General features: G+C 25.9%; 1 protein-coding gene across 5 annotated transcripts in view; it reads right to left on the bottom strand.

Moving 5' to 3' along the window:
- Positions 1-12,483, bottom strand: part of shi (dynamin-1 shibire) — a 219,921-nt gene that overhangs the window by 20,546 nt on the left and 186,892 nt on the right. For 3 of the 5 annotated variants that reach the window (XM_075372150.1, XM_075372149.1, XM_075372151.1), the window contains one exon: positions 9,653-9,769. The exons of 1 other annotated variant lie outside the window; for it this stretch is intronic. In XM_075372150.1, the coding sequence (XP_075228265.1) occupies positions 9,653-9,769 (117 nt within the window). Of the gene's footprint in view, positions 1-9,652; positions 9,770-12,483 lie in introns of those variants that run through there. One more of the 5 variants, XM_075372153.1, reaches the window with a different exon arrangement.

The raw sequence follows: 12,483 nt of genomic DNA, 5'->3' as shown, positions 1-12,483 counted from the left end.
AACACATATAATTTAATAAAAATGATAATCTATTTCAAAGAATTATAGTAGAATGATAATATTATTTATTTTACACGGGGCAGCAAATCTTATATTTATTTGTATATATTTATTACACTGAAGAATATTTACTAAATTCTAAAACTAAACAATTTATTATTTTAATTGATTTTTAAGTTAATAAACTACAAGCATAATCTTTTTCTTAATATTGAATTTTATTAATTGAACAATTCAAATTATTTCCATTATATCTGACAACTGCTGCATTCTGATTAAAAAAAAAAACCACTTCATACTTCCATTACTGTAAAGGAGCTGTAAGTTTATTAATTATATTTTGATAGTAAATGAGAAAATTTACTCAAGAAAAAAAAAATTAATTTTTAAGGAACTGCAACCAAGAAACCTTTAAAATATCAGTCCAATTGATAGTGAGGACTAAGGCTTAAAATGTATAATAAATGCATTTATAAAATCTGATTAAAGTAGGTCTCTTGATCTGATCCCTGGTTTAGGTTTAGCCTAAGATTTTTTTCATTCATCATTAACAAATTCTCATTTAGATTCTTAGGAACTTTCAACATCTTACCTTCAAATAAATAATTTATATAAAGGAGTCAAATTAAAACATTAAAAGTACACTTTGTGTATTTTGAAAATTCATAACATTGGGCCACTGTCCTATAAGTTGGGAACAATGATACTGAATGGTTAAAGACCAGGCGACAGGTAGCAGCACAGTGCAAAAATGGCTCAGCAGTAGTGAAAGATGATTTAACTTTCAACATGCATTACACTGAGTTTTTTTTTTAAGTAATGAGAAGGTGAAACCTATCACAATTCATTGACAAATGAAAATTAAGTATGGTGATGCGTGTTTATTCAATACAGTAAGAGCATAAATGAATTAGGAATTTCCTACATGACATTATTTCTATAAAAGACCCTTCTTGACCAGATAAGTGATTCCAGAGGGATTACAACCGGTTCACGCCTTTGTACAGGAAAATTGGTATACAATAGTGGATAAACAGCCACTCATTTGAATATGAATCAGTGATCAGCACACCATATGGCAGATCCAGTACATTCAGTAACATTTATCACTCCATGAACTCTGTAGTAAGTGGCGACTGTCTTTCATACAGATGGTTCTGGATTTGAATCGGTCAGATTTGGCATTTTTTCATATCCTACAACATTCAACAACTTATAAAAAAAAATTACAGCAATCATAACTGGTTATCAGTCCTTATCTGCACAAGTATAAATAAATAAAATGGTTGAATTAGGGTTCATTATAATCTAAATAATAATATATAGATCTATGTCTGTGAGGAGCTTTAGTAATGCTCTGGAGAAAATTCTAATGATGAAATTATTTTTTTTATTAAAATGATGGAATAACTGTCACTGGAAATGAAAGAAGTACTGCTACCACAATCCAAATTTTTATGCACAATTTTGGAATCATATATGATGAATTATAACAAAAATCCAAGAAAGAGAACAAATACAACTCCTTTTTCTCTTTTAAATAACGCTAGAAGTGAAGCCACCTTCTTTACGCTATTGTTGTTTTATAGTATGGCATTATGGCATCAGGCAGATCTTTTTTAGTCTATCTTCAAACTGAGAGTATAACAGTTATTAATTTAACAGAACAAATGTCACACTGTTGGAAATTTTTGGTTCACTTTTAGGGTTTTCATTTAGCCATCTTTCATATTATGTTTACAAAGCAAAACTAAGCCAGCAATCCAACAACTAATTTTCAAAAAAATAATGAAAAAGATTATCTAAAAATATGATTTTATTTAAGAAATTTGAATTAATTTAATTCATGAATAGTTAAAACTGAATAATTTATAAAATATCAATAGACACTAGCTAAAAACACCAATTTTGATACATCATTAATGAACAGGGAGGAGATCACATTACTTTTACAGTAGTAGGTAACAGTCCATGCACTATTGCATAATAATAGAAGAAATATATATACTTTTTAACAGGACAGGAGAAGAAGTAATATTTTATTACAAAATTCAGTTATCAATTATAATGAAAAACAAGTATAGCTAAAATGAATTATAAAGCTTTTCACAGCAAAAAAAAAAAAAAAAAAGATAAAAATTAGGTGTTTTTTCTAAAGAACATAATTTATATTCTTTAGAAAAAATCCTGTAAATACACACAGGTGTTCACTTTTAACTGATAATTAATGCTGTTACTGAAATAATTATAAAAATTACAAAAAAAAAAATTAATTGTGGGAAAACCCTTTTTACTTCTCAGTTTATTAAAAATATACTAACATGTCTGAAATCACTTTTAATTTTCCAATCTGGCATACAAGTTAAGTAATATAATAATTATTAATATTATTTTTTTATACAAAAAAAATATCTCTTCTGTACTTTTTTTGTTTGTTAATAAAGCATATACTTTCTATATTTGATCTTTCTTCATACACCCAACCAATCAAAAGTTGATAAAAATTTATTTTTGTTTTTTTCAAGTGTTCTAAGTTAGACTAAGGAAAAGTTGCTTTTTTTTAGATCTAACAACTATCTTGTATGATTCCTTACAGGAAAATATTTAAGTTTATAAAAAAACTATTTTTTCTTCCAATTCATTTATGTCATGTTGAAATATTATTAATATTAGAAAAGCTGTTCTCAGAATGTTTTTGTCATGGAAATCAAATCGGGTACTTTATAATAGTTTAAGTTTTATTTTTAAATAAAATATTTATATTTAATTCTTTAATACTGACAGGATTTTTTGTTGCATTTTCTTCCTATTTTCATTCTGGTTTCCAGAAATTTAATTCAGATGTTGGTTGTGAATGGATGACTGTAAGAAAAGACATGGGCCCTAAAAAATCTGTTATTCTTAAAATGTTTTGTAGTAAAATAAAAATATAAACAATTTACAAACAGGATTATTAATTTGTAATAGTATGAATAACGAGTAATTCAGTATAAGCACAGCCACAATTTTACAAATTTTTTATATCTCAATATTTTATCAGTACAATTAAAAAAACTTCTAATACCTACGTAATCTACAAAGTATGTAATGGATAGATACACAAAGTAAATAAAACTAACTGATGGAACATCATTCTTTTAGCATAAAATTCATTACCAAACAATATGTAAAATTAAAATATATAAAAAGATAAATAAATAAAATAAAAATCTAATATAAATAAATATTATTTTCTTAATTACTGTAAGCATATGCACCATAAATAAAACAATTCAGCAGTTATTAAAATCACATCATACTTTAATTCTGATTTTGATCTTGAGATCAAAATCTGATTTATATATATATATCACTGATATATTTTCCTTTTTCATTCTTATCACTTATCCTTGTTCCTATCTCCTTCTTTCCCATTATTGCTTCTATGGATCCAGGTCTGACTCTTGCCAAGAGGGCTAAACCTTAGTACCAACTAGTGAGGTTGCCTGCAGTTCTTCTCAGGGAATCTTTTTCTTTTCTGGTTGCTGTACACACCAAATGGGTGCAGTAATCAATCATTCTGATTTAAAGTAATATACAGACAAAAATTTGTTTCCCCAAATTGACCATAAATAAAAAAAAAGGGAAGAATTACATCAACTTTTAATTAACTTCTAAATGGATGGGTTTCAGAACCCAAGTTTACTCATGAGTAAACAAGTTCTAAAATGATGAGTTTTACTTGAATACACCATAAATGATAGTGTTCATTGATAATAAGCATGTCAAATTTTGGAAAAATAGAAGTGATTGAATGTAAGACAGTAATGTATGGTTAACCCAATATAAAAAAATAGGAATGGTTTCCCTCATATAGTGATTTCTTTCTCTTATAATTTCAGAGATAGCAAATATTAGTGGGAAAGTTGATATTGTTAATCTATTGTACTTAAAAATATGGTTTAAAAGTAAATTATTATACTAAAAATTATGGTATAAATGAGTAAGGTAAACAAATATTATTTAATAAAAGTTGAAAAAATGTAATTTGTTATGGGGAATAGCATAACATGAAAAAAAAATCTATATATATAAATTACAACTGGTAATATACAGCAAACTATTTATTTAAAAAAAAATAATAAATAAATAAATATTAGGAATAACGTGTTATAAATAATATACAAATTCCAGTACAAGTATAACAAAGCAGTAACAATAATGCACGGTTATATATTTTATATACATTGCATTGCATATAATACATCATTATTCAAGCTAATAATACATAAACTTTTCAAAAATACATTATTATTATATAAAATAACTACACATATTTACTTTTAATAAAGTATGCATATATAATTACCTCTACTTAACATTATTTTGCTGTCAAAAATATCAACTTTCAAGATTATATTTTTTTTTAATGCAATTAACCATGATGATTGTTTATCAAATTATTCATTTAATAATATTAATAAAATGTCAACAATAAACAACGGTTAGTTAACATTTCAAATACATTAACAACATTTTAATTTATCAGAGTACTAATTGAAAGAAAATTAAATTAATGAATAATAAATTAAATGAAAAAAGATACATTATTATTAAAACAGCTGCAAAATTATAATTGCTCTTCATTTTTACAAATACAATAATGAAAATTTATGAAAAGTTTCATAAAACGATTAGTAAAATTATTAAAGGTAATTTGCAATCACATCTTAACATGAAATAGATGATGTAAAAGCACAGGAATGGGTCATTTGGCCAATGATTATCGATGAGGAGCAGTAATTTAAAAATGTTATCGTGTAACTTAAAAAATACATCAGCAAAAGAAATCAGACAAAAAATTGTTAATAACTTTTTTTAAATAAAATAGCACATCCTAAATAACTTATTCTATTAAAAAAAAAATCTAGTTTATATGGACATAAGCTTATCATGCCTGTAAAATTATTAAAAAAAGGCAGGATCCAGTCAAAATATGTCTTACCCACTTAGGAACTGACTTATCTATAATAAAGTACAAAAGTGACAATAACTTTTTTTTTATGAGGGCTGAATGTAAAGTAGCATCTGCTCTTGCATTGGTACTGTGAAGATCAAATGTTCTTGCTGATTTGATGTCAGTAGTCTTGTTAATTTGTTTTGTCATCTCTGTTAATAATTTTATTGATTTAGATATTCTTAATTTGCTTTTCTAAAATTAACGATAACACTGAAAATTGTATGACACGTGCAGCAAATTCTGTTATTAATTTTTTAATTAAAAAATGCAACTGTATGAGATTCAGTAACAGTTTAAGTTTTTGTTGTTATGGATGAATCCAAAGTGTAACGACAGTGTTTAAAACTTAACGAAAGGAAAGAGAACAAATATAATGATAAATGAACAGGGAATTTGGCCCCACACTGCTAGACAAACAATACGAATCTTTGAATATCTCAAACCTTCACACCTATCCAGTGGTAGAAGAGGACACAAATAATAAGAAAGAAGAATATTTCAAATGAAACGTTTTTGGCATCCATCCAACATGCTGAACTAAACCAAAATTGAATTTTACATTTTCATAAGCTGAAATAGTTATAAAATTTATACCAAATGCTAATAAATGAGAAGTAAAAATTGCTAAAATAATTTCTACAAAAAACATATCAAATGTTAATTAAAGATTACGTGAAGGTATATTGATTTAAGTTCTTCATAAATGTTTATTTTCTTTTCTTTTAAGAAATCTGAAAAAAAAAATAGATTTCTAAGGCTCATCTCATAAAGCATGGATTACGATTGTTTTATGCATATATAAGTATTTAATTGGTATTTTTTAAAAAGTAACATACTGTAAACAGACTACAAAGAAAAATATAAATTGTTGGAGTAAAGAAATAAAGGATTTACAATGTTATATAAATACATTCTGCACATTCATAGGTTAAAACTTTAATCGATGCTGGGTACAGATTTCCTGAACTGAGTATTTGATAATAATGAATGCATATAAAAGATGCTAATGAAAAAAATATTTATCTACAAATAACAGTACAAGTTATGCATGTATGATTTACACCATACATCTGCATTGAGAATGGATAAAATAATATAAATGTGGGTCATCATACTATAATCACTTTCTGTTATTATTTCTCATTTCACCTCCTCAATCAAAACTCAATAACTAAATCAAAAGAAAAAACCAATTTTACTAAGGGCATAAAGCACATTTCAAATGGAAGCCATTTCAAAACTTATTTATATTTTTTAAATCTTCTTTGTTAAGAGAATAGGTGGTAAATAATAAGCCTCATTTACCCATGAGACACAAGATACCTTTAGCATGTTAAGGATATACTGAATTAATATATATATATATACAGGCACAACTCTTTTACCTAATACATCTGCACATAAATGTCAAATATATAACTGAATATTTTAAATTAAAGTATAAAAATTCTGTTGATATGTTATGCTGTAAAATCAAAATGTATAAAATTTTTCAAAATAACAATTAATGCTCCCCATCAATTTCAATTCAACCGATAAAAAAATCAAATAGCAAAAGATTTGATCAAGATGAGAAACCTTAATTTTTAATAAATCTAAGTAAAACTACCCATAATTTAAATTTAATATTAAAAAAAAGAGAGAAGTAAGAATTGGTGAAATATAGAAAGTATTAATGAAAATAACATATTAAACCATTTTTATGCATAAAAATATGTACATTAATTATACAGATTATAAAATTAAGTATATTTGTGGAAAGCACAAAATAAAGACAAAATTTAATCTATAATCATTTTTTTAATAGTATTTTGCATTACACAATAATACAAATAAATATAAATAACTTTAAATAACAGAATATAATTGTTTTACTTGGTTTAAAACAGTACACTATAATAATATAACAGTAATATATTGCATTGAAATTAAAAACGGAAACAATTTTGGCTTTTTATTCTTTAATAAATTCTAATGAATAGAAAAACTCTTTATGAACACAACTATTTTGAATCTCTTGTTTTAAAAGCCTGACTGGAAACTACTTGAACTCACAAACTACACAAAGTTTTTATTAAAAATACCATTAACGTTATTTATTTTTTAAGAAATTTTAGTCAATTTTTTTTGTGGTTAATAATTCTTATTCAAGTTTTACTTTACAAATATATCTTATTAATTTAATAAGTATTAACTACCATATTCAGTAAAAAATACTAAGAACATTTACTAATTTTTTTCCCATAAGTTCTTTTGTGAACTGTCACATCTTCAGCTTTATATATGTGGTTTAGGTAAAATACATGATGAAACTGAAGATGTGACAAGCTTCTGAAAGTGTTTTTATTAAATCTGGTAAAAGTTTTATTATTATTTTTGGCCGAAATTCAGCGTTAATACTAATTATATTAACGTCGCAATTAATTAGTTCAGTGGGATAAAAAGCAAGATAATATTTGAAAAATATCTATTTATAAAGGAAAATTTAATTAAGTTCAATCATATTTAAGATTTTAACATCATTCATTCTGAAAAATTACATAATACATTTTAAGAAAAAAAATAACTGTTAAGACTGTCAAAGATTAGTTTTGAGTTTAACTAATACAAAATGTTCAGCAAAGCAGATTGTGCATTCGACACAGAAAATGCAACACTGATTTTAATGAAAGGAAATCTTATCAAAGAAAATGTTCTATAATTTTCCATAATGAAAGAGGAGTAGCATCACTGTTTTTTTTTTTTTGTTTTTATCATCTGCATGATGATTATAATTTTTTATGCTTTACAAGAAATTACCCTTTCATTCATAATAAAAAGTTATAACTTTTATTAGCCTGGAGCTGCAGAATACAACATAGCTGCAAAGATCATGATTGAACCAGATACAAAAATTTAAAAATTCTGTACAAGGCAAGATTTTACTTAAAATAACCTAGAAAAATAGGAATAATTCTCAGATACATATTTAATTCCGATTGCTGACTTGATTTCTAATTTAATGACATAATTAGACTTGAGAATAGAGGATGTTTATGATTTTAGAAAAGTTTATTTAAATCTTTTAAAATTAAATGCACCAAATGTCTTTTCAAGAAATAGAACAGGTAATTACAGTTAGGTTACTTAAACTTTAACATAAATTATATTTAAAAAAAATTAACATTACTATAACTAAAACTTAAAAATTTAATTACTAAAGAAAATCATTCAATAAATAAACAAGTAATTATAAATAAATTGTTTAAATATTAATTTCTTTATTAAACAAACTATGCTTTATCATAACTAAATCTAAAATTACTAAAAATCACATAAAACATAGCCCACATTTAACGACATAAATTAACAAATAATAAACAAATGTAGAGTATTTCACTGAAAGTAATTAATAAATCTCAAATGCATACTATGCCAATTACAGAAATCATTGTAGAATTTATTCAATTCACATCAGATGATTTCTTAAATTATCATTTCATTGTGTATTAGGAACCAAAAAGCTCTGCATTACATCTGTACAGAATTCAGAAAAAAGAAGAAAATCTAAATGTAGAGAACAGGATTCATGATATATTACACGAAAAGGGGAACCCAAATACTAAAATTTTACCCTCTCCACCATCTTTAGAGCTGTTTTGAATGTTAGGAAGTATATACATAATCATTAAGATAAAAATATTAAAAAGAGATGAATCCATTTTTTTTTAATAATATAATCAAGCTCTTGTTAAGTCAATTTTTAAAATAAAAAAAAAAAAAAAATGTAGAAAATGTGATAAATTAAATACATGAAATATTATTATCATAATGACCACCAATAAATAAATCTATCATGATTACAAAAAAAATTACAAATAGATGGAATGTTTTACTTATTTATTTATACATTTATAATATGCAACACATACATTAATATAATAAATCACTTTTTATGAAAAAATAAAGGGAAACTATAACATCAAACTGTATCAGTTATAAATAAAGTGGTAACATATATTGTAATTTAAAACAAATAACTATAACTGTATTATCCAGGTACCATTTATTTTATTTTATATAACACATGACAAATACTGAAAATACTCGGGCAAGATATTGGCAGAAGTTTTTATTGAATAAAAATATTTTTTAAAGGAAAGAAAAACAATTATAACTAATATATGTATATTACATCATGTTATCACAAAAACAATTATTACTAAAATAAAGCAATAAAGAAAAAACAGTTTAGTATTAAAAAAAAAATAAAACAAAACAAAACAATACCCACAAACATTATTACAGCATTCTTTTAATGTAAAGGCATTAACACGCACTAACCACCGCAAATGATGAAAACACACACAACAGAAACATGAAATATCAGGCACAGAATAAACAACTGCTTTTGTTTCAGTATGTAATACTAGACATTCATGAAATGAATAATCTGGCTAATATAATTTATATTAAAAATCCTGCCATCCCTCAAACATAAAAAATAAAACACTAAATACAAAAAGAAAAGTTATCAATTTATAAGAGAATTACTAAATTTTATTTGAAAATAATAATTTTGTTTTTTTATTATTTTAATTGTTTATTTGTGCCCGATAGTAGAATAATTTCTTTTCAAACGTTGAACAGGATATATACTGTAGAAATGCCTACTTGAAACGGCTAGCAAATGCATTCGTCAGTTCGTTGACAGCAGCTTGTGTGACAGCCTGACCAACAGCTTGTTGGACTCGCTGTGGAATCTGCGGCATCCCTGCACCAGGCCGGCCTCTGTACCACGACGGAAAAAAATCCATAATTATACCTTACAACCAATCTATATTCAATTAATAAAAATTTTCAAATATCTTATTTCATTCTTTGTAATGACCAAAAAATGACCAACCTACTTAAAGCTTACAATTGTTATAAACTTATATTTTTTTATACATATATTCTATCTCCAAAACAAGCATAGTTTATAACAGAATTGAACTAATCAGCAGTAAATAGCTAGTTTTTAATATAACATTAGGATATAAACACGAACATGATTTTAGAAAACATCTGATGGTTCATTAGAAAAAAAGTTATAATTACATGGCTAAATTAAACATGAAAAGGCAATTTTCATTGCTAATCTCCAAAGGGGGGCTGTTTTCAGATCAATTATTGTTTTAATAGAGCAGGGTCATTTAATATGATAAGTATTAATTATCAGATGGTGTCAACAGGATTTCACAAACAAAAATGATGGGAATATTATAGTAGTTTGTTAATATGAGCTGAAATTGATGTACTAGAATTAAAACAATCTGTACATATAAAAATTGTTATTAAATGTGGTATTCAACAGGGTGTATCCTACATTGTTGATACCTTTTCAGAGCAAATATTTGAAAAAAAACCTTTAAAGTAGTTGATAGAAAATTTAAATTAGAGACAAGTGTAAGGAATGGAACTCAATAAGGGCAAATTCATAACTAGAAATGTGTTAATAGAAAGGTGGTTTGAAAAGTCAGTGCAAAGACTGTCAGCTGGCGCTACTGGTTTGTATCAAAGAGATATTCAGTTAGTAGCATCTTTTGGAAGAATGCACACCAAGTTTTGACCTGATCAGCTTATTTCTCGGTGTTTGGCATCTGTTTTAATTAAAAAACTAGTGATTTCTAAAAAATGAATTAAAGAGTTTTACATTTTGATTAAATATTACTTTATGAAGGAAAAGTTGCCTCAGGAAACTAAAGAAAAACTTGATAAATATTATTGTGAATCTGCAAATTCAATTAAAATAGTTTATAGGCCCTTTTAAAATTTTCAAACTGCTCATATGAGCACAAGTGATGCCAAATATTCTGGAACCCTGTTGAGGTCACTAACCAAAATGACTGATAAAATTCTTGATATGGTGTTGGATGATAGAAGAATGAATGTGTATGAAATCGCTACTGCTTTGGATGTTTCGACTGAATGGTTGCATATTTTACATCAACACTTGAACATGAAAAAGCTATCCCCAAGACAAGTGCTGTGAATGCTCACAACTGACGAAAAATGAAATCACATAAGGTATTCCATGAGCTGTTCACAGCTGCTTCAGTGAAATCTACAGGATTTCATGCATCATTTCATTACTGTAGACAAAATTTGAATCCACTACTACATGCCTGAGACCAAGGAACAATCCGGACAATGGGCTGCCGGTAAGGAGTCTGCACCAAAGATGGCAAAGGCCATTCCTACAACCGAGAAGCTTATAGTAGCTGCCTTTTGGGGTTCACAAGGGATAATCAGTAAAAATAAGAATGTAGAGAAAAGCAGGATGATTTCTTTTAGGATGAGATCTTTGTCTGCAACCCAAGATTTGTGCTCGTCTATCATACTAAGACTCTCCAAATGCTATATATATTTTCTATGCTTCATATAGATTGGCTGAGGTATCAATGCTGACCAATCTAAAGATTTAAGGTTGCATAAGATCCATCTTGTAGACTTCATGGAAAAACCATGTTTAAATGCTACCAAGTACGCATAGATTACAAAAACAAAAAAGGAGTTAAATGGAATACTCCAGATGTACAGTAATGACCGATTATTGCATTTATGGACTGTTGTAATCAAGTCAGGTGTCAAGTGGAAGATGTTTAGAAAAAGAGAACAAAGTAGACAAACACTTGTTAAACCATCACAAAATGGCCCTTATGACCATTATACTATCAGCTTTAGTTTGCAGTTAATAATTTAAAATCATCATGTCAGCTGCCAATATGGATAAGCACCACAACAAAAATTGAAGCAGAAGTCCTCTTACTCATTTTCAAAGAAAAAAATTGGAATAATTAAAAATATTTACACAATTTCTCAGGAATACTAGAAATGTTTGTAATTATTTTATACATTGTATGCCTAACTAATCACAAAAAAGTGAACAGGCTATTGAACCACATATTTTAATAATAAATACAATTTTTATTATAAGTAGATAAGGAAAATTGAAGATTATTGATATAAAATATGTAAATGAATGAATATAAGATTTTTGTAGTAACACAAGATAAGAAGACATAAAATATTACATAGCATACAGTTTTTCAATGTTCTGAAATCGATCTAATAAAAAAAAATTAAAAGAAAAATTCATTCATATATTTCAAAAACTTATGTTTACAGAAATTATAAGTAAAACACCACATCAATATTTACACATTATACATAATTTAAGTATGTTTAAAAAAATTAAAAAATATAAATAAACTTACAATAAATACTACAACATGATTAGTATCAAACTTTTGTTTTACAACTGAATTTGTTGAATTATGCCAAAAAAAGTCAAACAATTTTTTTAATGACTTCCCACAAATATACAATAATAATAAAAAAAAATAATAATAATTGCAAGAAACAAATATTCCAATATCAATTCATTACCACTAAGGAAAAAAATTACTTTTAAATAAACTTTTTTAAAAATTTGTAATTTTAATTTTTATAAATAAATATTT

The sequence above is a fragment of the Lycorma delicatula genome, chromosome 7, assembly GCF_047948215.1.
Source record: "Lycorma delicatula isolate Av1 chromosome 7, ASM4794821v1, whole genome shotgun sequence".
NCBI lineage: Eukaryota > Metazoa > Arthropoda > Insecta > Hemiptera > Fulgoridae > Lycorma > Lycorma delicatula.
The sequence above is the reverse complement of the archived record's forward strand: the minus strand, read 5'-3'. Positions and strand labels throughout refer to the sequence as shown.